Here is a 26,584-nt window from a genome sequence, read left to right on the forward strand (position 1 = left end):
CAGCCACACTTCCACATGTTTTCTGCACATGGGAAGCCCAAGGAGTTCAGGAGGCTCCTCGGTGCCCCCCAGAAGATGGTTCCATGGTGTGCACTATTGACCACTGCCAGGGCAGCCCCAAGGCAATCTGAGAATGAGGTCCAAGGATTCCTGCACCACAGAGGGCGGCCAGGCCAGGGAGTGGCTGCTTGTTTGCTTTCTTTAACGTTCAGCTGCAGCCAAAGCACTGTTTTAATTTGAAATTTGGCAGTGACTTAGTCCTTCTGTAAACTAAAGTAGTTCTGTGTTTCTGGAGGAGTGGGGAAGACAGAAGTGAGGTGGATTTTCAGCTGGAAATAGAGCAATGAGGGATTCAGAGGGAGTGTTTCTGCCTGGTGCCTGTGCTCCTGCTTTGAGAAGTGCTTCCCCATTCACTGAGGGTGGGAGGTGTCACCCCCAGCCCCCGGGGCTCCCAGCCAGAGGAGCAACGTTGCAATGCTGCCAAGCAGAGCGGTGTCAAGGCGAGGCCACCACGGCTGCTCGGCTGTGTCAAAACAAAATGATGTGTGTTGGAGTCACGCTATTGCTGCTGAGAGAAAAGGACTGGGAATGAGCAAAGATAGAAAAGCAAGGATGAGTGCGGAGACAGAGCTCTGTCTCTCCCTGCCAAGGCTGGGAAGTGGCAGTTTCTGCCCCCGTTTTCCTGGATATGGCCTCATTTAATGTTTCAGGGCACTGTTGGCACTGTTTGGCAGCAAATCAGTCGTGCACCTCCTACACTCTCCTTGCTGGGCCGGATAGCAACTGGCCAAGAGGGATGTTGTAGCAGCAGGAGAGAGGAGTGAGCACGTAGATGGCTGCCTCTGGTCCTTTACACAGTGGGGAAACAACCATGTGCTGCTCACTTCCCCAGAAAGACCAATTTGTTGTTCCTCCTTCCTCCTACATGTTCTGCTCTTTTGTACCAGCAGGCACAGCCACAGACGTTACTGTGGAGTGAAAGATGGTAGGTAGCAATGCTCACAAGCCACCATCACCTGGTGCATCCCCTTCATCCCCAGAGCCCATGGACCCCTGCAGAAAGTGGGGAGCAGGAGCATGGGGATGGTGGGAGTGCATCCTGGGTGCTTTCCAGACCAGGCTCCCCTGTGCCAGAGCAGCTGTGGGCAGGCAACAAAAAGAGCTGGAAATTGCTGCAAGTTCAATATATTGTTTGGGAAAGGCACCTCCTACTGAGATGCTCGTTTTGTTCACCCAGAAAGAGTTGAAGAGGCGCCATGGCCACCACCCGCAAATGCCTCTCTGTAAAGAGATGTGGGGTGATAGAGCTCTGCCCCACTGTGGAGGGACCCAGCAGGAGGCAGCACTCAGTGCCTGGATTTATACCAGACAAAGTCAGTCTAGAAAGAAACAGCAACTTTTTTTTCTTGATGGTTGTCATTTGCTTTGGAAGAATGTGTCCAGGTTCCAGCAATCAGAACTTGGTGTTCTCTGCACCAAGCCAAGAGCTACTGCTGTGGAGAGGTCTCTGCCTGAGGCGGTGGGCATTGCTGGTAAGCCTGTGCAGAAGAGCTGGCATCCAGCACGTGTGGTGATGGGAAGTACATGCCAGTCCATATGACATGCTGAGCTCATGCTGAGCTCAGGTTTGGAGAGCTTTCCTGCAAGAAACACAGACATGTCTATGGTGAGACACCAGATAACCTTGTCTGCCCTTGTGCCTCCTTCATCTGCCCTGGCCCAATCCCTCCCAGCCCTGCTACTATTTTAAAACAGATGTACACTGAAACTCTGGAAATACTAATTCTCTCCTCTCCCTCCATGAGTTCATACAAACATGGTACTTAAGTCAGTCCTTGTCTTTGATTAGAATTTAATATTTCTTTTTTTCAGGTCCCGTAAATTAGCCTTTTAGCTGGTAGTGCTCTCAGATCCAAAAGATAATAATCTTTCTTGGCATCGGGCTGTTTCCAGCATCTTTGCTAACATTATCTTTTGGGCATGACTGGCTAGGTGCTCACAGCCATCATTCAGCATGCAAGCTTTAAAAAGTGCCTTTCGCTCAGGAGAAAGCATTCTTCTTTCATGTTTAAATACAGTTCCCCCTAACTTTCTTGCCTCCCTTTCTCCAATATATTTTTTTCTCCATTAAAATACAAACTAAATTGTTCCTGGAAGCTGCCCTTTAAAGAAGCAGCTCTCCACAACAGAGAGCGATCCATGTTTCTCCCATTCTGCCCAGCAGTTTGCAAGGGCTTTTCTGGGGACCCCTTTCCAAGAGGGCTGCTTTCTGTGGCCTGCTTCACTTGTGACAGTATTGCTGAGACTTGTTCCAGAGGAGCCTCATTGATGACAAATAGCAGGCTAGATTCTGTGACAGGCTAGATTCCAAATCATCTCCACTAGGAACTGAACTGAGACCACCAGCTTCAATTCCCACAGACACCCACACAGCCCCAGCTGATTCAGTTAATGACTCGAGAAACCCCAGGATGGAAAAAGAAATGTCAAATTATGTTTTTCCAAAGCTGGTGTAGAGCCCTGCGTGATAACATATAGTTGAATAGCAATGAAATGGCATGTGGGGAACAGAAGAATGAGGGCCTGAGGAGGAAGGAAAATGGGCAAGGAGGAAGATATCATTTAAGCAGGACTTAAGAGTCATATTAGCATGGGGAATTGAGCAAATTGCTAGACGAGTAAATAGATTCTGGGTTGGGCTTTTTGTATAAATGTTCTATCTTTTCACATTTTCCCAGCGCTCCTTCCTTTTAGTCTGGACAAACTGGTGTTCTTTTGAAAGTGTTAATTAACCAATACTTCTTTTTTCCTGGCTTTTCCCTCAAGGTTACCCGGGGAAATAACAAAAGGACCAAATTGCTAGCTTGTTCTCATACAAAATTTAGAGCAGCTACAATATGGAAAGGCAAATGACTTCCAACAGTCTTTCCCCACATATGGACTCCTTGGGCAGACTGTGGCCTGATTTCAACCTCTGCTCATCTTCGAGCAACATACAGTTTCTGTAGGGTTGTGTGGGTGACACGGATGGCAAATCTCACTGCTTGTCTTCCAATGGACGACTAGCAATGCACACTCCACGTGTGAACTGCTTTGCAAGTTATTTTTCCACATGTTTGGTTCTAAATGTTTGCAAGAAGCCCTCAGGCAGTTCTCCCAGCCCTAAGATGTTGCCATCTGGGCCTGTCAGTTCGAGAAATGTTGAGAAATCATGTGAACTCGCTGCTAAAGTGAGGATTTATGGAAGACAGTGTGCACCTATGTTTCTTCAACAATCTCCCAGCAGCCTCGAGTCAGTTTAACTACCTGACTCACTAAAAGCAGAACTAATCATCAGGAGGGTTGTGTATGTTCCTGTTGCCAGATTCACGTGAAAATTCAAAGAAATCCCTTAATCCCTTGAGTGTTGTTACAGTTCTGCCCAAGGAATGGGTATTTGGCAAGGTATCATTAGTACTAGCACAGAGGATCTCTGCAGTCAAGCGTAAGGTGGTGTTGGGGCAGCATGGCAGTCAGCAGAGCCCCCCGCCCTGGAAGTGAACCTTGAAAGGTTGCTGGCAGGAATTGCCTGATATGGTTGCCTGGGATAGCAAAAAATGGATTTGAAAATTCAAGAGGCCTTTTCAAGTCCTAAATATCCATGCAAATATGCAGAAATATTCTCTTATAAGGTTTCGAATAATTTCTTTGCACTTGTTTTTTTAGTCACGAGTTACATTCTTTGGTTTTGGTTGTTTATAAATAACCTCTTAAAACTCTTCTTGCCATTTTTGCACAAGACGCAAAGTAGTCTTGGTTTCCAACCACAACTATTTCAAGGGTGTGACTTCTATCGCTTTCTAGTAGTCCCTGATTTTCTGCATTCCTGATCATTTCAAGACACCTTCTCAGCTGAGGACCCCAAGTTACAGTCAGCTTTGAAAAGTCTTGGCAGATTGAAATGAAAAGACATTTTCTTTTGGAAAAGTGAAAAAGTGAAAAAATCTCTCTGTACGTAGAGATAATGCTAGGAAGACTGCACAGGAAAATAGCTTACTTCTGCTCAGATTATAGTATGTGCATTTGGTTACTAGTCCTTGGTCTGTGCTGAACAATAAAAAGAAATGTCATCACTAAAAGGAATTTGGACCAGAGAAATATTAATATAAATGCCTAGATATAGACACCCATTTGCCTCTCTCCCGATTTCAACCAGCTTTTGCATTAAAACATATAATGATGATACACGAATTCCTCAAATTACTATGAATTTATCTGAAACCCAAAGAGGAACTGGATCATTGAAGCTCTGTATCCAGTAAAATGTATGGGGAAAGATGAAAAATAGACTGTGTGCTAAATGGATCCAGCATTAGTGGCAAGTAATGAAAGGCACTAAGATCCTATTCAAAGTTGTAAGGGTAATACCCAGGAGTATGTTAATAGTGAATTATGGCCATTATGCAGGCACCAGTGACAATATTTTAGTGCTATTCAGGTTGTCTGGTTTCTTTGCTTTTCACTCTCTTTTCTTCTTAAAAGCTGGTCATTTGGTGGTCATGAAATGTGATGTAGTGGGAAGATCCTGTTCTCTCAAAGGTGCAAGAGTCTTCACTGACTTTGACCAAAGGAAGAAAAGAAAGAGTTCTTCCTCCTTCCATGAGAAAGAGCATTGTAGTAGTTTTAACTGTTACTTTTTTTCTGGCTGGTCTCTCAATCCAGTGACCAGTGGCAATAATACCCCCAAAAAGGCCTATTTTAACAAACAGTGCTTCCCATCTTGTTGTTCTAGTGAACTTCCCAAGAATGGAGGATGACTTTCCAAGCTCTGAGCAAGACTTTGAAGACAATGATCCAGGTTGGTACCCAAATGCCACATGGGCAATCTGGCAACTTGTGTTTTAGTATCAGATGCTATGATTACTCACAAACCTCAACTTTAGTCGGTATTAGGAGCTGTAACACACTTAAGAACATACACTGAAGAGGTGGCTTAGTGTCTGGACAAAGACATTAATTTTCTTTTCCTGTTTTCCAACAGCCAGCAACCTTGCAAGGTCAATATATTGTATTTGTGTTAGAACAAGTGAAAGTGAGCTTTCAAGCATTAATTGATGCTTGCATAGCATTTTGACTTATAAATGAAGAAAATTAAGTCTGAGAACTGTGACAGATTGTTTCCATAGCTTTGAACCCAGTGGCACTGGAAGGGCTAGAGTTTCGGGGGTGTAAATTGCTAGCATGCCATGTAAATGGTCTGATGTGTAAAAGTGATTTAAGAGTGTCTAACTTTCTAGGTAGTTCAGTGCTTCACAGTATTTCTAGACCCGGTTTAGTGAATCCTGCTGAAATATTCTCATATATATAGTTATACCTTTTTAAAGCTGTCACAACTCCAAGTAAGTAATGTGTAAAGGTGAGAGGGAATAAAAAGTGATCCCTGGATAATAAGTGCCCGTTCCACTGCAGATTACTTTGGATCGGATAGGAACGACACACTGTTCTCTACTAACTCTCCAGGAACCCCGAAGCTGGACAAAGAAAAAAGTTGGCTGTACACCCTGGATCCCATCCTGGTGACCATTATAGCAATGAGCTCCCTGGGCGTCCTCCTCGGGGCTATCTGTGCTGGTCTGCTCCTCTACTGCACGTGCTCGTACGCCGGGCTGTCCTCGCGGAGCTCCACCACGCTGGAGAACTACAACTTTGAACTGTACGACGGCATCAAGCACAAGGTCAAGATGAACCACCAGAAGTGCTGCTCGGAGGCCTGATGGGTGCCTGGGGATCACCCTTGGCATTGTGCCCCATGAGGTGGGCTGGCAGGGGGTACTTTTTTGCTGTTTTCTAAGGGAACTGAATGCCATAACAGGGAATGAGGGGAGTTGTTGCTCCTGCCACCAGGTCCTGCTGGCGAGTTGCACTTTGCCAGGACTGAGTGGGTTTTCCTGCAAACCAGACTGTGCTGGGCGAAGGGGGTAATGAGCCCCTCGTTTGTTGGTTCATCTTCATTTTCTGCTGATGCGAGTGGCTGGGATGTGGTGAGGGAGACTGGTTTACCTTTTGGATGTGAGAAACTAAATGTTGATTGTTATTTCCCACCTCCTTTCTCTGGTGAGTTGCTGAGAAGGCTGAGGGATTTCTTTAGAAATAACATACACACACATACACGCAGAGACCCTGTCCTTTTTAGACTCCATCCAGATATTGTTGTAGGGATTTGTGCACTTCACACTAAGAACAGGAAGCTGCAGTTTGCAGTCCTGAAAATGGAAGTATGTTGTTACCTTCAACTTTCCTTCTCCTGGTGGTGGGGGAAAGGTGGGATACTGGCTTTAGTGTCAATGGTAACAACAGTGCTTTCTGAAATCATTAAGAAATAAAATAGAAAGGAAACCCTATATGTAGAAGCACCTCTTTGAGAGAAGCTGAAGAGCCTTAAAGTGATTTGTGAATAAGAGCCATTTATTAAATCCAGATCTTTGATTGCAACAACTGACGCCTTCATCAGGAAGGCCTCTCTCTGAATCTTCCACCCCTCTTGAGCCTGCCATTTTTCTTTTTTTTATAATGAGAAAATTGCAGCAAACAAAAGATAGAGCCTGTCAGGTGTCCGGCACTTAGGCAACGGCTTTGGGAAGGGGGCTTCACTTGGGGTTTGACTTGAGGTACAGTGCCAAGGCCTCTCCAAAGTGCCAGGGAGAGAAAATGAACAGGGAAGGAGGCTGGAGCTGTACCCACAGCCCCTGTGGTAGAGCCTGGCCATGGTACCCACTGGCCCCCCTCACTTTCACAGTTCTGTCTTTCTCCCTGGAGCTGGGGGGCATGAACTGGTGCCACCAGCACCGCTGGACCAAACGGCTGCCGCCATATTCCCTTTGGAGCAAAGCTGCGCTGCTCCTGATCAGTAGCAAAAACCCCAAGTTTTATTTATGAGCTGTGCTTTTTTTTACTTTGAACAAGTGCCTTAGAAGAAGTATTTTTCCTCCATCTGATGATCAGTGCTGTATCAAACAGCAAGTGAGGCCTTCATCCTTCCCTGCAAAACACTCTTCTTCACCACTCTCTGCTGGGTAGAGCCCAGTAGAACAAGTCTGGTCCTTCTACTTTCAAGTGGTCTGACTACATTGTCTGGCAGCTGATACTTCTCCACTTACCACTGTGCTGTGGGAGAGGAGCATTAGGAAAACAAATGGAGAAAAAGAATTCAAATGCTGGGTCCCAAACCAATGTCCTAATTTCCAATTCAGTACAGACTGATCACCCCTATTAGCCTGCACATACGTAAACAAGAAACCTTTCCAGCACATTGGGTTTCCTTTTTCAGGGGCTCCTTGGAAATACCTGATGTGTCTTGATTTGTACGTTTCACCTGGCAAATAGTTGGGGTTGGGGATGGAATTTTTTTCTTCACTAACTCCAGAGTGACAAAGGTGTGATGTGCTGTGAAGCTCAGTTTGCCCAGCCCCTGCAAACACATTGTGCAGGAGGCCAGGTGTTTGGGGAGAGGAGCAACATCTGGAGAGGAGATGAGCATGGACACATGAGCAGTGCCACAGCTGCTCCTCGGTACTGTGGGAATAGGAACATTTGTCTAGTGTTTCATGAAGAGCTCCCTCAGACAGTAAGTTTTTAGAAAAAAAGAAAAGACTTCTCTGCTGTAAGAAAGACGCAGGTGTACTGGGGGAGCAGATACCAGCAGCTGCGTCATCAGAACATCCATGGTTCATACACACACGCAGAGACGCGCACACACAAAGGCCTTTCGTTTTTTAATTCACACTGTGCACCCGACAGAAACAGTAAATGTATCTCTGATTCTCCTTTTGAATCACCTTATTTCTTTTGGCATTCTTCGCAGACAAATTCCACAGGGGTGTTATTTTACTGTACAAAAGAAACAGAGGCAGTGAGAGGAAAAGTACCAGACCATTTCAAAGCTGGATTGCTGCTGCTCAATGATTTTTATCCCCTTCACATCACAGGAGAGGGGAAGGATGAATAGAAAAGGACCATACACTAGAAAAGCCAACTTAGGCAAACAATAGGTGAAAATATATAATTAAAAAGGTGATGTTATGGTGTCTAGTAGGCGTACAGAGAGAAGAGTTCATATATACATATATTCAGAAATAGTGTGTTTGCACACGCACGTGAATTCTCTGTATGTATCGTGTATGTGACTTATTCTGTGGGACTGACTCGTGTTAATGTATCTCTTGATCTGGGGCAGGAGAGTACTGCTGATCTTGGCACTAAGGTGGCACGGGCCCAGCAAAGCGCCCACCCTGCGTGTCCCACCTGCCCCTTGCAGATGGGGCAGGGCCCACGTGTGCGCTTGCCAGGTGGGAGAAGGCCGAAAATGCTGCACAGCCAATACCTCACTTACCTCTGCCGGGTGCTTTACTGTTCTACGGAAAACTGTGTTTGATTGTAACTTTAACGGGGGGGTGGGGGGGTGGTAGGGGGAAGTCATCAGTGCATTCAATTCATTGCATCCTCCTCTGCAAATAGATTAGGTTTGCTGATCACAATTCCCTCTGTGAAATTCAGAAAAGAAAAAAAACAGTGTTAACGCCTTTGCTTAAACAGGCTGTTGCCTCCACACCCTTCCTATGGCGAGGACGTTGCCGATGGGCTGTAGTGTTGGGTGACTTCGTTGTGTGGGAAGGTGCCGGAGGTGAGCATGGGAATTAAACCATTAAGAAATTATATGCAGAAATGAAACTTCTCCAAGGTTTGCAGTTCAAGGTATTTGATCGTTCACTGGCTGAGCCAGGACTTATGGACTTAAAGAGCTTTTACTGTGATTCTTCAGTGTAAAAAAACAAACAAAACAAAACAAAAAAACCTGTGTTTATATGATTTGTATAAAAACCTTTTAAAATTACTATTTAATAAACATTATGGTAGAGATTATGTTTCAGTGGCTTTTTTATTCATGAAAAAGCAGCAACAAGGAACCCAGACTGAGAGGGCTGTGAGTGGCAGAAACCCCAACAAAACAAGGCACCGCTGGAGGCACACAGGGCCATGCCCACTGCTCTCCTTTGCTGCTCACTGCCCATCCCAGGCTGCCTCTCAGATCAAGGTGACGTGGGGCTTTAACACAGCCTCTCAGAGCTGGGGACAGCTGGAAGCTCCTCTGGCCTAAGAGCAGCACCTGAGAGCAAACCCACTAGTGGACACAGGTCCCTTCTTCTCACCATGTACCACTGCCCAGTGCTGCCAGCAATCCCAGAGAGGAGTGCTGGTTTAGGCTAAGAAAAACATCATTTGGAACTAAAGTGCACACAGTGGGGGTCAGCCTGTACCAGTCTGTCCACTCACCAGGGTGCAGGTGCTGGTATCCAGGCATATCCCTGTCCTGTTTCCATGGACCTGCAAAGGGGGGCAGTGACTGGGATGGAGTGGTTTTCTGCAGTTCAGCTTCACCCCCATCCTTGGGTAGCACAAGACAGTGGGGACTCCTAGCAAACCCCAGTGCTAAGCCTGGCTCTGCATACTTTTCTTCTCTACCCTCCCTCTGCTCTGTCTCACCGCCCTGATGGTGGCCCCACAAGGGAACCTCGTGTCTCACAGGGGTCCTAACACCCTGCTGCAGGGGCTGCAGAAGGGAGAAGCAGTGGGGCTGAACCTACAGCTTGGAAACTCTTATTTATGTATGGGTATCCTGACAAATGAGAGCCAATCAATCAAGCCCCAAGCACCTTGAGAGCAAATGAAATTTTGCTGCTGTCTCCAACACGGTGGCCCCCTCCCAAAGCACCTGTGTGTTAAAGAGGGTCTTTAAGCAATGAAGGGCGGCTGGCAGCTTAGATGAAGATGACAGTGTAGCTGCAACCTTGACAGCTCTCCCCTCACCCAGGAATAAAGAACTGATGTGCAGATTGATACCTGGGGGAGAGGCTGTCAGAGAGCAGGACGGAGACGGCAGATAAGCGACTCAATCAGTGTCAGACCTGTCCTGCCGTAGCACCGCCTGTAAATCACTGCGGTTTAAGATGAGCCTCTGCTAACGCGAGGAGCAGAGAGTAGGTAATAGGAAAACGGGCAGCAAAGCAGATGTGTGCTCTGGCTGAGGTTAAAAGCCTGCGAGCTGGGCTGCAGCTGCCTCTTGGGCACCAAGGGGAGGCAGGCATATACTTCAAGAAATTGAAATCTTCAGGGTTTTTTTTTCAGCACGAGGTGGGATTGCAATTGGGTAGCACTGCACTGCAGCCGGCAGGACAGGGTGGGACCTGGGGTGTCTTGGTGCATTTGCCATGCACACACGGGTACTCACTGCCAGCAGAGGCTGGACTGTGAGGGCCACAGGGGTGTTTTATGTGGCACAAGACTAATCAGGAGCTGAGCAGGCTAATGAAATCGATTTCACCATTCTCAGGCTGCTGCAAGATGGGGATCCAACCACTCCAGCACATCCTCAAGAGCTGATTGCAATCGTGCGTGCACCCTTGCTGTTTCCCTTGCCCCTTCTTCTTTGAAATATTCCTTTGCTTTTGAGTTTAATAGGAAATCGTTTCTAATAATGACTTGCTCTCTGGACAGCTGGGGGCTTGGCAGTGAGGGGAGCCATGGGGCTGAGCTAATGAGTGGATTCGTAATTAATTAATTGCAGGCAGGTGCAAGTGGAGCCTCCCGTTGCCTCACTCTCTTCTGTGTGTCTCTGAAAAGCTCCTCTGTCTCCTGGAGCCTGGCACTGTCACCAGCCATCCAACAGGATTCAGTGAAAACTGGTGCCAGCTTAGCCATGGAGAGTGACTTTGGCAGGCAGGGAGGCTGGTGCTCCCACCTCCTCTCTGCATGGACCACGAGGAGCCTGTCTATTGCAGGATGTTGCCTTTACATAACTGTCAGGCTCAGCCCATGACTACTAGCACCCATAAAGGCACCTTCTCTCCCCACAGCCCCTCCCCGAGGAAGTTGGATTGCTCTGTTTACTGTAGCTGAGCAGAGATAGTTCACACCTTCCCACTTTACATCCTAAATAGGCCAAACCCACCAGGCCATTAGAGTTGTTGGTGAACCCTCAAGCGCTGACTCCTGCAGCCAGTGCCACCACTGCTGGATCCCTGCTGTGTCCTTTCACCCTTACTTTGTCTGCTCAGCACAGCCCTGTAATGTAAATACAGAGGGTGACTGAGTTTTGGTCTGTATACATCTATAGCAAAATCTGCATGGAATTCAATAGGTTCCTATTGTCACTCACACTGATCAGGTAGGATTAGGCTTTCCTATCAACTCCTGTTACATGCACTGACCCATCTGAGGCAACAAATTCACCATGTCTAAAGCAGTTTAATAGGAAAATAACTAATCCAGAATGTGTTGAGAGGGAATGATTCCTCTCTAGGCTCCTATATCATAATTCAGTTGCAGCACTAATATCTAAAATGGAAAGCACTGAATTAAACACTCAGCAGCTCTACCCCTGCCTTGGCCCTGGTGCCAAAAATCAAGGGAAGAAATATAGCCCTGCTTCTTTGTGCTGCTGCGGTGGGTGGAGGGCTGCGGGATGAGCCAGCGCAGGCTGGTAGCTCAGGACTGTTTGCTGCAAAAGACTTTGCTAACATGTCCCTGGTTAAATGTTTACAATCTAGAGGAAATAGCTGTCCTGTCCCAGATGTTTTTCTGAATTTCCTATCAGGTCCCTCCTGGCATGGTGTAGGGCTGCTTTGTCACCTTCAGATCAGCTGCCAATCTCATGCTTAATAACAGAGTTGACTTCTTTACAAACACTGTCAAATTTCTAGCACTATTTTTGCCCTCCTGGTCTCTCGTGTTTATACAGAGTAACTCTGCCCTGGCTTCCAGCCCAGCTCTCTTTCCAGCCCTCAAAGCACACGCCCAAGCAGAGTGGCCTTCAGCAAAAGCGCAGGGCACCTCACCAATGGGCTGTCTGGAGCAACAAAGCAGCAGCCCCGGGCTGTGCAGCCCCTTGGGAAGCATTCCTCACCAGCAAAGGGGGTGAGCTCTTCCAGCAGCTTTCAGGGATAGCTATTGCCAAATGCATTTCAACCTCATATTTTAAGAAGACATTCAATGTGCTTACCAAGGCTGGGGAGCCTTTTACACCACAGCAATAATCCAGCGCTCGGCCATGAAATCCTCAGCACAGTGTCACATCCATCCCTTTCAGTGGAGAAGTTTTATTAACTTAGGGCGTGAAAAGTTTTGGAGAGCAAAAGTCTCTCTCCCTGTGAGAGAAATAAGGATGATTTAAGCAGTCTGGGTGTATTTGAGATGGAAAGCGAGTCCCCCAGCTGACACATCAGAGGGAAAAACTGTAAGCCGAGGCTGCATTTATTAAAGAAGGAAGCTGGGGCTGTGCAAAGCCAACCTTTCTAAGCGCTCCACGAGAGCATTTTAATAAAAAGCACAACAAGCCCACAACAAATCATGTCTTGAAAGCCAAAAAAAAAAAAAAAAAAGTCAATTCCTGTCAAGTTTTGAAGGATCGTTTGAGCTTAAGGAAAAGAGAATTCCTGCTACGCTCCCCTCCCCTGCCCTCCGCTCCTGTGCACGGAGCAAAGCCACCCCAAACGCCGCCTGTGACACACTGCAAATCACGCTGGCGAGCGGGGGTGGGGGCGGCAGCTGCCGGCCCTCCATGGGAAGGCCCACAGAAGGATTGAAGCTTAGAGAAAATGGAATTTATAGTCAGAGCATTAAAATATTAAAGGGCCTTAAAGAACAACCATGAATCTGATTGGGGAGGGGCGGGGGAAAGTGGGGGAAGGTAAGTCTGTCATCAGGCAGAGACAAACGGCTGCTGGACTTGACAACTCACATAAATCTGGCAGAGCAGAAGAAATGAAGCCCAATCAGGCCCCCCCACTCCCCCCAAAAAAAAGAAAAAAAAGCGATGAAAAGATTTTAAGGCTTGAAGTGTGAAAAGAAGAGGGAAAGCTAAGGAAGATAAGCAGTTGAAAGCAGAAGAGTGATTATAAAAATAGCAGCAGAAGTACAAATGGAGGTAGAGGGAAAGAATTTTTTTAAATGGCCAAAAGTGCCCTGGTGGCACAGATATTTTTGACAATCTTGCCCAAGGCTGCTTGACTTTTTTGCACATCAAGAATTTATTGGGTGGGCTTCAACAGCTCAGACTCTGCATGGACAGAAGGAGGAGCAGCCCCCACCACACAGAACACCAGCTCTAAGCCACACGGCAAAGAGGGGTAGGCACAGGCAGCCACACCTGGCCCCTGTGTCCTCGGGCATGATGAGTGAAACCCCTCCATTTCCAGAGACAGACCAGGCAAATTCACACATGCTGCTCCCCACAAGCAGCAAAACACATCCCTGAACTGGGGGTTTTTCCCCTGAGATGTCTCTGGGCTGATCCCAGAGCTTTCCTGTGAGCCATGGCCATTGCATGTGGCCAAGCTGCAGACACTGTTGTGCGAGAAGTCAGTGGGATGAGCCTGCCCATCCCCACACCTTTCACTGCACATCACCAGGGACCCCTCCAGGGGGGTCTCCCCTGGTGGTAGCCATGCCCAACTGAGAGTGGGACAGCTGGGGATTGTCCCCTCAGCACCTCAGGGGCTGCTGCCACTTTGTGTGAGGAGAGACTGCAAATCCAGCCAGGAGCCACAGCCAGGACCCACCATAAGTTGGGAAACAGTGTGCAGTGAGGACTGGATTTATGAAATGCTGTCTGTAAGCCAGCCCTCCCTCCAAAATACTAAACAAAAAACAACATTCAGATACATTTCAGAGGAAAACACGAAGCATCTGGTTCCCTTCGCTGGTGTACATAGCAAGAGAAAAGTTGGCAGTACATTTGCTTACCATAAAAGAGAGAGCTATGCAAAAAAAAGCCACATTAGAGTAACGTTGCCCAAAACAGAGTTAAATGTCTGCCTTGTTTTGAATGTGCTCGTGGTGGAAATGTGAGCAAAGGTCAGTCCAAATTAATGAGAACTGCAAATGAATTGGCTGGGCTGAGATTGGCACCCTGCCACCACATCTTGCCCAGCAATTCTTATTTATCCATTTATTTATTTTCCTGGACGAGAAGACATCCTGCAAACATCTAGAAAACCAGGCCTGGTGCTTCCTATGGATGACACAGGCCATTTCAGCCAGAGAGGTGTGGCTCGCATGCACCCATCCCCGTCCTCACCGCATCCCTCTCCTGCACCGACACAGGGGGGTGATGGGAGCCTGGTCCTCTGCTGAGAGGGCTTTCACGGGTAGTGGTGACTCTGCCTAAATGCCTCCTGCCCTCTGCCAAAAGCACCATGTCGAGGCCACCCATCCCTCACAGCCTGGACAGGGATGAGGATGAGGACAGGCAGGGGAGCCACTTCCTGCCGCGGGCTGACCCATCACTGCTACCCATTGTTGCCACTGCAAGAAAACTCTGGTGCCCAGAAGGTGCCACTTCCCTGCCAACACACGGCAAGCCGATTGTGTCAAGGAGGGTGACAGATGTGCCTCCTCGGTTTTATGAAGCAAAGGGCGTTTACCATGGCTCTTTCTGACATAGAGGCTGCTGAAGCAGCTAAAAACTTGGGTTTGTTTTGGTTTAGGGGAAAGAAGGAGGAAGAAAAGGCCAGTCCCAGCTCTGGCTTTCCTCCTGGAAAGGGAAAGCTATCTAAGTAACTCTTGCTTTTCTGAATTTCAAATACAAAAACACATCAGTGCCATTCAAGCAGCTCCTTCCAGCTTCACAGCACCAACACACTCCAAAGGGCTGGAGGAAACAAGGGGGAAACGCTGAAGCAAAGGTGGCGGCACAGTTAACCCCCATGGGTCCATGTGCCTTGGGGATTTAAGGAGGGATGTGGTGCAAAGCACATTGGCCCATCTCCCTGGGATGAGGAGCCCCAGCCTTGTCACTGCCAGCTCTGTGGAGGCCAGATGTAGACACAGCTACCAGCAAGGAGCATCCTAATCTGGGCCTGGTGGCGTCACAGAGCAAGTCACAGAGTCCTACTTGGATGCTGTTTCAAAAATTGTCTTTTTAGTTTTTTATTTTGCAAAAGAAGAAGTTGGACTTTGAGATTAGAAACAATGTTAGCCTCAATTCAAGAGGAAAAGGTGGATAAGAGCTGGCCCCTTTAAGGCAGTTTCACGTCTCAGCTGCAGCCCAGCCGTGCTGTTGGCATTGCCCCAGCCAGGGCCACAGGCAGGCACGGGGCTCTGGGCACACACAGGATTAATTAGCCCCACTGACCACCATCAAACAGCCAGGGCTGTGCTGCCAGTGCCATCTCCAAAGCTCATTAAACCAGAGCAGTGCCACACTTGGGAACAAGCAGTGTACTGCTTTGGGTGTCATGATAAAACCATTCCAACAGTCCCTGCCAAGCAGTGATGCCAGACTGTAGCACATGAGGAGGGGGCTGTAATAGGGCCTGCAGCTGAGCAGGTCTTAACCAGGATCTGTTTCAAGGGCTGAAGAGGAGAGTGAGGCTGGGTCAAATGGTGGAGGGTTTGGCAAGTGATTTGGGGGGGTGGAAAGGGCTGCTTGTACCAGGGTATCTTGTAGTTCTGGTGTTGCAAACAGGACATTGCTCAATGACTTAAAAAATGAACATCTCTGCCTGAGGTTATCAGCTTCAGGATAGTGACAAAGTTGTTAATGCAGCAATGTTGCCAGAATTGAAGAGATTCAGCATTCTGACTCGGGAATAAATGATGATGCTTTCCCCAGATACTGGAGATGAAGGGGAGATAATGCTGATGAAGCGCAGGGAGCTGTAGCACAACTACAGTGACTCATCACAGCTGCCCAGGTGACCTGGCAGGCTAGGGAAATATTTGCACAAGTTTCAACAAGCCCTGTCGTCTATGTTCCTTCTGATGCCTGAGAGATGCTCTGGTGAATTTGGATGGCAATGGTAGGGTGCTGGGCTCCTATGACCAGGCAAGAGCACAGAGGTCTCCTCTGGGCATATGGGGATATTCACATCCTAAAAACCTCTGGTCAGGAGACCCAATTTGCATCATAACCTTGTCCCTGACAAAAACAAACCATTTCTTCTTCAAACAAGGAGGCTAATTATAAAACACCATCAGTTGATGTTCCCATCTAGCCTAGGCAGGATACACTTTGGCTCAGTCTGCAAACATGGACTGCACTGCCAGCCCTGTACCCATACCAGGCTTGGTATCCTGCACCTCTTCACTAAGCACAGGTAACTACCAGATTCGATCCACTGCAGGACAAGAGCTGGGAGACCTGCTCCTTCTTGCTACCCCCCTGCCCTGCAGTCCCCATGTGGAGGGGCTTTGGGGACACAGCCTGGGACACCCACCTGCATCCACACGAAGAAGTTGCAGTCTGCATGAAGTGTGAGAAGAAGGCTCCCAGCATGGAGAAGAAGGCTCCCAGCACCTGGTGCATCACTCACAGTAACCAGGGGGGTGAGGCTGGAGCTGACATCTGCTGGAGCTGACATCTGCTGGAGCTGCTGCCTAATGTGAGTCAGAAATGTTAGCAAGGGTCTTAAAAGTAAAGTTTTGTTTGCACTTCCAGAGGAAGAAAATACACCCAGAAACCATATCCTAAAAAAAAAAAAAAAAAAAAAAAAAAGAGGGAAAGCACAGAGATAAATACAATCCATTAGCAAATTAAATAGAATCAAGGCTGGAATTGTGTTTTAGTGGCATCAGTTCTTGCAAGAACCTCACGCTCCAGCCTCAGAGGGCACTGGCAAGGCATGATGCTGCCTTTGTACTGCTCCTTTGGTGCTCTGCTTTACAGTGGGGATTAATTTAGGAAAAAAAGGATTATTTAAAAAACCCCTCACCCCTCTCTCTCCTCCACCACCCTCCCCATGCAGTGATGTGGGATAATGAACTGCTAGGACTGTCATCCAAAGAGCGCTTAATGACAGTATTCACTCTGCCTGTGTAGCATTGGCTGTTCTCAGAGCTCTCGTTATGAATGGTTTTCAAGCTGTTTTGACTATTTTCTGTTACAAAGAGGAACTCACTGTTAGCTGCCTATTTTCATCACGGAAGCTGGCCAACGTAATCCTCACGGAGCTGTGACACCATGGCCAATGGCTAACACTCCCATTCTCTCGCCTCTACCTTTATGACAGTGGAGAAGGCAAGGCTCTCCCTCCCTGTCCCTTGCCTCCTGTTCACTGCTCCTGTTTTGGGCTCATGATCTGATTTTGCAGGTGATGCTTCTCTAAACTATCTGGCTACAGTGTCCCGAGTTGCATTCCCTTGTGGTGCTGCCCCCATGGGTTTTCATGGCACTGTCGAGCCTGTGCCTCCGACTGTCCACTTTTAGGGGCTGTGAGTCCCCATTGCAGGCTTGGCAAGGGGAAGGAGACCCAGCCTGAGCTTCATCTGTGCCGCAGAGACACCATGAAGATGCGCTAAAGCAATCTGTTCTCCCATCTTTTCCCAGACCCTTTGCCGTGAGACACAATATTTTGGAGGGGCAGCTGAAATCTTGCTGGTGTTAATTTAGTTTCGGTCTGCTCACTGTTAACTTTGGGCTTGCTGCGCTTTTTGTGGCTCCTTTTCCATAAAGAAAGCTTATTTCTCTTAAAACAGGGCGAGAAGCAGCTTGGCACCACAGACACTTTAAAGATGTTTGAACATTTGCAAGAGGAAGCAAACACATTTTTTAAATATTATGAAAAGCACCTTGAACAACAACTTCGCATCAAGAGCCCCCTGCAGGCTCCATCCTTTGCTGAAGGAGCCCATTGCTCAGCCTGGGAGCATCTGAGGCTCAGTGCATCACCCCACACTTTCGTGCTACATCTCAGAATCCTGTCCCGGGCATGCCATCCAACAGGGCTGGAACAGTGACGCAGGGCACTGAGTAGGAGATGAGCTCTGCTGAATCACAATAATATTAAAAAACAATGAGGGACATCCCACAGCAGCTCCTCTCTGCAGCCATACTTACCAGCCAGCCCTCAGGAGTGGATGATAAAAATAAAGAGGAAAATAAATTCACAACATACTTCAATATTGTCAAGTGAGCAGTGGTTCCTGAGTCACTCTTGGGTCTCACTAAGGTTTTCAGGCATTGTTTCACTGTACCCTACTTACATGAAATTGGGATATGACTCGTCTTTGTTTTTCCCCAAATGAGGTTTTCCTACTGAAACCTTGATTTTCTGGTCAACATAAAACTTGAGGGGTGATTTTATTTTTAATTAATTGTGAGAAAAGTCAGGGGTAGATAAGCACAAAAAATTTACATGTCTGCTAATGTCCACAGAGTTAATCTGTTTTTAAAATAAAAAGACATTTTCTGGCTAAAAGCCTTTCCTTTCTAATATTTTGACTCTCCCCACAGGTGTCAGTGTTCACTTGTCTCCTTGTTGTCCCTTCTGACATAGTACCATGTTCCTTGTGTTTCCCCACTGATTTTTCTTGGTAGAGCCACATCCCTGACAGCCAGCTGGCCACAGGCACACAAATCACAGATGCCAGGCATGGGAGCACTGACAGCCAGCAGAGACCATTAGATCATCTTGCCTGACCTTCCCTGATGTAGGGCTGAGTTTGGCATCCAATTACTCCTGTACCAAGCCCAGTAACTCCTGCCTGGCTCAAGTGTATGGGGCAGAAATGCATCCTGTCTGGGTCTAAATATATCAAAGGCAAGGGAATGCGCTGCTCTCCTGGGTAGTTTAATCTTTATTAACACTCGCTTTTTAAAAGGTCTGTTTGATTCACAATTTGAATTTGTCTGGCTTCAGCTTCCAGGCGTGAGCTCATGCGATGCCTTTCTCCTCTAGATTAAACAGTCTTTTAATACCTGCCTTTCTCTCCCCATGAAGGTACCTCACACAGCACAATTAAGTCACCTCTTGATCTTCTTTTTAATAAGCTAAACAGGCTGAGCTCCCCTGGTTTCGCACCTTAAGACATTCCCCCAGCCCTTCCCGAGGATCAAGTCTCCAATACCACCTGATCCCGTGCAGGGGGGATGCATGGCAAAGCAGCCCTGTTCAGCTGATGAAATTAAGAAGCTTGCAGGATATGGCAGCTTTTCTCTGCTGCCTGCTCCCCTAGCCAGCCTGTATTTTTGGGGAGGCTGCTTAGGGGTGTCAGGTGAGGTTTCACACCTCTCCAGGGACCTCTCCACCCCAAGTTCCCCAATCGCTGAGCAATGGGGAGGCAGTACCACAGCTGCCCCCATGTGTATGGATGAGATGCCAGACAAGCAACAAAATTTAGGGCCCTTTCCTCGTGCAGGGAATTTGGGTGTTCCCAGAGCCATCATCTGCTTTACACCACACCGTCACACCAAGCCATCCCCATCAACTTTAGCCATCCCTAAAATTCATAATTCCCTGTGGTTTTAGGTGGTGTCACTGCCATCACTCACCCTTGTCTCTAGAGAGTCCCAGATGGCAAGCAGCAGCCTCCCACCCACGGCACCCATGGCATTTACTGACCAAAACAAGGAACTGGACAAGACCTTTCCTCATTGAACATTTACCTGGAGGAACAATAAAACAGCATTAGCCAAAAAATGAAAGTCAATGCACATGCAATGCTGCACACACATTACTGGCAAGAATCACTACTTTTGATCCATTTTTTAATATGTTTCCTTCTGGACTGGACCCCAAATGCCCCAGCCAATGCAAGCGGGGATGGGGATATTTTGGGTGATGCAGTTTTAGAGCCAGCCAGCCCACAAGCTGGATTTTAGCCACGGGCTTCAGCAATACTGTTTCACAGAACGTTATAACGTTTTAGCTGGGAGAGTAGGCAGGGCCCCTTGCACTCTCCACCGGGTATTTGTCCTGCCTGTGAATCAATTACAGCAGAGACACTGTGTGCATTAGGATTGCTGCTTGGCACCTATTTCAGCCCTGATATATGTTGCTCTGCTCTGAAACAAACGACTTAGATAAACCTCCAGGAGGTCCTGTCTGTCAGCGAGGTTTTTATTAGCTGAGCCATGCCCATTCTCACAACGGAATGGCTACCTGGTAGAAAATTGTAAGCTGTTTCCCTCGGAGGGGGTGAGCCCGAAATGAGTTTCCCGATCTCACTTTGGGAACAGACTCGGATATTAAAGGGACCAGAGAGTATCATTACTGCCAGGTGATAAAAACAACCACTATTTGGGAAGACTGATGGCCTTTGTACAAGCTCCCAACAGAAGCTTCATTCTGCACAGTGGATAATAACAGCCGTCTTGGGCTGAAATCCCAAAGCAGCTGCATTTTCCAAGGCTACAAAAGTGACTTCAGGATTCCTGGCGCCACGTTGCTCAAGCATCACTTTTTGGCAGTGACAAAGCCCAAGAGTGGTTAATATTCTTCAATGATCACAGCTTAAAGATGTCATCTGCTCTCTCCCTGCTTGCAACTCTGCTTTCTGGATTGCCGCCCTGTCTCAGCAAGGGTCAGGTGTCAGTGGGAGCAGAAGCTACCTGGGGCAGAAAAGCCAGCAAGCACATCTTCCCCCTTGCAATGGGGAGTAGAAGGTTGAAGCCTAAATCTCTGCCACTAAAATAGGTGCCAGCTTGCATTATGGCATCCTGAAAACATCATTGCATCACACTGCAGACATGACCTTTCACTACAGCTTGTTGTGCCCTGGGAGCAGGCAGCACCTTCCAGCACCATCTCAAGCCTATTTTAACCAACTGCAGTGCTCTGCCTGGCAATGACAACTCCCTGACCACTGGTCCCGGGGCAAGCTCCAGGCTGGGACCTTCTCAGTTTCCTGCAGCTCTCTTGGCCACAGCCACACTGAGCAGGTACCTGTCCCATCTGAGAAGTACCCACCCTGCTAAGGAGCTACTGGGATCTTTCAAGAGTTTTGCCAGTCCCTGGACCAGGGCTCTACAACAAGCACAGAGCTGCCACCAGCTCACCTGGGAGCCAGGCAGATCCCCACAGATTTTCTGAGCAGCTTAACAAATAGTTATTTCCTGTGCCCATTTCCTGCACCACTTCCCATTCCTACATCACTGGTTCCACCAGTGACCTTGTGAGAGCCCAGAAGGACGGTGGAGCAGCATAGGGATGTGGTGAGGCTGTGGTGTGCCATCACCCCACTCACAGGGCTGTCCACTGTGGCAGACCCAGCAGCCTAGGGCAGGGTCTAAGCCATGGGGCTGCCTCTCACCAGTGTCCCTGCCCCAGGGTAGAGCTGCAATGGGGGCACATCTACCAGAGGGCAAATAAAAAAGCAACAGCGCTTTTCAGTTCAGCTGCTGTTTGTGTATTCCCCTTGCCAGCACAGGGGTTTTGGGTGTGCAAGCCTAGGGGTGTTGACCAGCCCCTTGCACACCTGGTCCTGGGGCTGAGGGCTGTGCACGGCAGCCAGAGGCTGGCTCCTGCACCAGAGCTACCCCACACAGAGGACTGGCTGCATTTGCTTTCACAACAAGGTACCCTGTTGCCAGTGTCACTTACATTCAGCCCTGATACCTATTCATCCAGCTCAAGTGCTTTTTTCTATATGGGTTTTCTTGGCTGTTTTCTCTAGATGAAGATTTTCTGAAGAATGCTAGTTCCCTTTGTAACCTTTCAAGAGTCCTCTCTGTATGAAGTTCTCTTCACATCATCTCCAACAGATGCAGGTAATAAAGTCGCAGCAGATTTATGAGTTTGAGAATCTCATTATATCTATCTACCCATCAAGAAAAGGAGCTGTCTTAAGAAAAGGCAGGGGATGGATTTTGCTGTTATCTATTGTTTAAAAAGATGAAGAAAAAGAAACCCTCTTCAAGCCTTCCCAGCCCCAATTGTGTAAAAACATCCTCTGAACTCACCAAGCACAGTGCCAGCCTATGCCAATGTCAGGACGTGGCCCTGCAGCTCTTTGGAGAGTTGAAAAAACCCAGCTCCATGCCTGTGCATCTCTGCCAAGCGCCTCAGCTGGCACCAGCTTCAGACCCAGCCACAGTGCTGCTGTGGATGACAGTCAGTCCAGGTGGACTGTGCTCTTGGAGACCTGTTAGAGACAAGTTAGAATAGCTTGTGAAGGACAATAGCAGCTCACTGCTGATGTCTGCCTGTGGAGATGAACATCCTCAGCAAGCAGCAGCGTAAAAAGGGAGCTCCCCCCATGGTGCCCATGCCCTTGAGGGTCCCCAAGGCCATGATACCATACCCATAAAGCATAGGTTTTGGCTATGGAGCCCAAATAGGACTGCTATCCTACCCCTATCCATCCCAGCATAGACCCCACAGCTCACCCACTCTGGCAGTGGCTTGCCATGAAGGACAAAGGCTGTGAGCAAACAATTAGGCAGCAGAAAGAGAGCCAGGGGGACCAACAGCCTTCAGAAGTAGTGAGGTGTCAGGAAAGAGGTGACAATCCCCTGACCCACCCCATTCAGCACTGACGACACCACCCTGGTGAGCCTTCACAGCAAGCACTTGCTCCCAGGCTCCATGGGAGCCACGCAGCCAGCTCCTTGCCTGTTCCCATGCTCTCTGCTGCTGCTTTCCCAGCAGCCAGGCCAACTCTCCTCCAGGATGCTCCCATCTGCCTGTGCCTGTGGGGATGGAGGGTTTGCACCAGGAAGGGCTGACACTGGTGACATTTATAGGCAGAAGCTTCTGGGTGGTGTCAGAGAGGGTTAAACAAGCACATTAGCAGGATCTAGTCTGGGGGATCGTGGCAACGGGTCATGTGTTTGCCATGTTCTTCGACCACATCAGTCAGGGTTTTGTAATGGCTGAAGTCCCACTTGGGAAATACATTTTCCAGGCATGGTTCCAGTCAAAAGGCAGCTCTGCAGCCCTATTGTGAGCACAATTTTGCAGCTTGTTTGCAAATGGTCAGAGACCTGTCTAGCATCTCTCCCAGCCCAGCTCACTCAGCAGACCTGGCTGTGCTCAGCCTTGGAGGAGGAAAAGCCTTTGGGCTCATCCCACAGGAGAAGGGCCCAGATCTGTGAGTTACATTGTCCAGGCAGGTCAGAGACTGGGACTGGAGGGGGCACACCAGGATGTGACAGACAGCTGGCATGAAATCATGGCTTCTGCAAAGTCAACAGGACTTTGGTCACCAGCTTACAGCCACAATTTCAGCTTCAAAATGCTGGTGTCTGGGGCTTTCAGTCACTCCCTGCTCTGTTTCACGGATATGGAGCCTCTTTCTCTGCAAACATAACAAATCAGTTTTGATCTTTCCCATCAGCCTCTTTTGCAAACACACATCCCATACGACATCTCTGTTCATACATCAAAATACTTGGCAAAACAAAGCAGAAACCTGTTCTTCCTGTCAACTAAAAAATTAATTAGGACAGAACCCTGATTCTGAACAAATAAGCAAAAATCCCACCTCCCTCCAGCTCTTTAAGCAAAAACTTTCATTCAAGGATTAACTGCCAGTGAACAGTCACAGCTATTATATTTGAAAGGTGACTGGTCTGCAGATGAAATGTCAGAGTTTACTTTGCAAACACTTTCTGGTTTTTTACAAAAGAACAGGGAAAAAGCCCACCCTCAGCCATTGCAAATCATCACTGTTGGATGAAGCAAAACATCACGTCCCATCTGAAAATATTAGTTCACGATTTTGTTTCATGCCAATCTAATTTGTGAGCCATGGCGAGGCACAACCTGTGTTTGAAGAGTTTAATAAGTCACTGTATGTGTAGCATACAGCCTTAAATCCAGGCCCTAAGGGGATGGGACCCCCCATCCGTAGCACCCCTGACCTCAGTTTGCTGGACCCTATGGTGGGCTGGGGGTGCAGCCTTGCTTTAGCACTGCCCGGACCCTGCTGCTCAGGCACCCACCTGACATTTGGGCTGGGTGCATGTACAGCAGCTGAGGGGCTGGTTCTTCACAAGGACTTCACCCCTGCAAACCTCTTGTCAACAACAGCGGCTGAGGGAAGCAGCACTTCCACAAGCTGTGCCAGAAGAGGAGGGCTTTGGAGGGGAGCAGTTGGTGGGTACCCAGCTGAATGGCAGCTGACAGTAGAGGTGTTTGTGCCCTGCAAGAGTGAGTGGTCTATACAAACCCAAGTGCATCACAGCCCAGGGTGTTCCCATGCCACCATGCCAGCAAAGGGCCCAGTGCCAGACCATGGGGCTCCACAATGTCCCCTTGGTCTCAGAGAGATGGGGCAGCAGTGACATCAATGGAGCATCTCACCAGCTTTGAGCTGGAAGGAGACAGGGAGCTGCAGCCCCACTGTAGGCTGGCAGTGACCACTAGCAGCAGATCAGCTTCTGCCTCTTCCCATAGCACAGCATAAAATACAGCTGATAGAGGAGTTTTGGTTCAATCTAGAGACAGATTTCAGTACAAGAGTCAGCAAAAATTTCTTCTACTTGAAAAAAAAAAGCCAATCAGGAGTAGAGACAAAGTCTGACTTACAAGAGAGGGGGAAAAACCAATCCGCAAAGAGAAGAGACAACAGTTTTGGCCAACACACCATGGCCTCCATTAAATAAAACACCCTGTCATTTGCATTCACTTGGCAAGTGACTAAACCTGAACTTGGCTGCACACTTGATGATCCACCATTACTTTCCAGGGAGGAGGTTGAAATATTCTTATTCCTATTCATTAGGCCAAAGTAATTCTCTTAATGCCATGGAACCAGCCATGGACAAGATGCTGCACATAATGTCATTGGCAGTGTTGCTAAATGAAATCCCTCTGCAAGCAGCCGGGGGAATCAATACTCACAGTAATTTGTCCTTCCAAGTTTTCCTCCCACGCCTTCTTATTTGTGGTGTCAGTCTGTGCCAGCTCTATCTACCTCAGCTGTGTGTGGGGCATGGAGGGGCTCGGGGCTGGGTAAGTGCCCCAGTGAGGTGCTCTGCCTCTGCTACTCTCCTCCATTTGGGAGCCACTTCCCTGCCCCGTGGGCAGCACCTCTGTGTGGCCTAACATGTTGCTGTGGGGCAGGCAGGCTTTGTTGCAGGACTGATCAGGAGCCAAAAGAGAGGTATGAGGTGCTCTTCCCTGGCTCTGTGGAGTATGAAGGGCTGATTTTATAACACATAACGGAAAAGAATCATGGCTTTTTCCAGTAATTGAAAATACAGCAAAGTCTTAATTAAATTATTAGCCAGAAATTCAGCTTCTGTTAGGCGATGCTGCCACACCACGGCAAACATGTCAGGCCATTAGCAAGCACAGGGCTCAGGGACAGCCCAGCCCTCACACATTAGCTGGAGTAAATCTTTATTGCTTCCTGAGCCCTTGCTTCAGAACACATTAAACATCAATAGCTCAGCACTCAATGTCACCCAATATTATATCAAATCATTAGTGGAAGGTTAATCATTACAAAAAGAAGAGGTCTCAGCTGACATTTCACTCATTTCCTATGTGGAAGCCCTATCATTACCACAGCAGCACAAAGATTTGGGCTCAGTGGCACCTGAATGCATCACTGTGACTCATAGGTAGAGGGAGAAGGTCCCCATCTGTTCACAGCCAGAAGAAGGGACATGCCCAAGGGCCAGACAAGTTCCATCCAAATTGCCATTTTTCCCAGCCAGCATGGGAGCCAGCTCAGTGGCAGAACCTTCCCGGAGGATTAGGCCTGAAATAGGGTCCCAGTTGCAGCCACCGTCACCCCACAGGGCAGCCAGCCAGGAGCCCTGCAGACCCAGGGAGGTCTGCACAGCAGGGGGGGGGGGGGAAGCCCTTTAGTGTTCTGTCCTGTCATAAAAAAATTTATATTACCAAGTTCAAATCCTTGTGTTTCTTTTCTGCTGGCATAATAACTTTGAAATGTATTATTGCTGAGACACTCGCCTCTCTCTGCCAACAACTCCCTGGAGAAAAGCACTAGCAGAAGAAAAGAACTTTTTACAGCTTCTTCATAAAAGAAGTCAGCAATCCACTGGACCTAATCAACTTTTCCTAGAGATGACAGGGACAGAGCCTCAGCTGCAGTAAACCAGTGGAGCCTCATTGGTATGTCATAGAGAATGCTCCCAATTTGCTCTGTACCTTAGTCAGTCTCTTCCATGGAAGCAAAAATTTGTGTTGCTGCTTCCTCTACCAGACATGCTAGGAAAGAGTGGCGGACCAACATTACAGTCTAGGAAGAACTAATAGGAAAAGAGAAGCATTTAAGTAAAACCACTCACTAACAGTATAGATCTTCTTACCGGGTCAGCCTGCCAATGCATCAGGACAGCTGGATGGTGTGTGTGAAGAGAATCCATAGCTGATTTAGGATAACAGCCTAAATCAGGTGGGTTTTAGGCTGCTCTTTTCACTCAGTCACGAAACACCAGTGCCAGAGTCTCAGCAAGAGCCACATTAGTGGCTGGTCTTTCCACCGCCATGAGCTGTGCCATCTGCAGGAGAAGACTTCCATTTCAGAAAGCACCTGATGGCCTCTGAGCTAATTTTCCCTGCTCCCACAGACAAAGGCAGCCACAGATGTGGTTACAACTTTGATTATTTTTTTTAAATCATTTGAGAAATCTTGCCAGAGAACAGTTGGAAATGATAGTCCTAAGCAGAGGCAGCTCAGCTGGCAGACTTTGAAATAAGGCTATTGCATTAAGCGTTTAAACTGGAAAAATAAGTGGTTTGGCAATGAGGCAGTCGATCAAAAACTGATGCTCTGCAGGACGAGGGCTGAACCAGGCAGGGTGTCCCTGCCACGGGCAGCTCTGACCCCAGCCAGGAGCACCCCATGTCACTTTGCC

The 26,584-nt window shown here is 48.1% G+C and overlaps 1 protein-coding gene and 1 long non-coding RNA gene across 4 annotated transcripts in view; one reads left to right on the plus strand and one right to left on the minus strand.

Moving 5' to 3' along the window:
• NRP2 (neuropilin 2) overlaps positions 1-8,895 on the plus strand; it is an 88,698-nt gene extending 79,803 nt beyond the window's left edge. The window contains exons 16-17 of one of the 2 annotated variants that reach the window (XM_051786841.1): positions 4,772-4,837; positions 5,449-8,895. In XM_051786841.1, the coding sequence (XP_051642801.1) occupies positions 4,772-4,837; positions 5,449-5,753 (371 nt within the window). In that variant the 3' untranslated portion in view covers positions 5,754-8,895. The remainder of the gene's footprint in view (positions 1-4,771; positions 4,838-5,448) is intronic. The other variant, XM_051786842.1, reaches the window with a different exon arrangement.
• LOC127470880 (uncharacterized) lies at positions 1,177-26,584 on the minus strand. 2 transcript variants are annotated; one of them, XR_007904437.1, is made up of 6 exons: positions 26,036-26,584; positions 21,713-21,894; positions 16,251-16,410; positions 12,035-12,179; positions 8,369-8,519; positions 1,177-1,640 (listed from the first exon to the last, which is right to left on the minus strand). It is a non-coding gene; the product is annotated as an uncharacterized LOC127470880 (long non-coding RNA). The 2 variants fall into 2 exon arrangements; XR_007904438.1 differs by lacking the exons at positions 1,177-1,640; positions 8,369-8,519; positions 21,713-21,894; positions 26,036-26,584 and adding exons at positions 9,321-11,097; positions 16,932-16,989.

The sequence above is a fragment of the Manacus candei genome, unplaced genomic scaffold, assembly GCF_025592945.1.
Source record: "Manacus candei isolate 608988 ecotype Guabito, Panama unplaced genomic scaffold, ASM2559294v1 h1tg000023l, whole genome shotgun sequence".
In the NCBI taxonomy this organism is placed as follows: Eukaryota; Metazoa; Chordata; class Aves; order Passeriformes; family Pipridae; genus Manacus; species Manacus candei.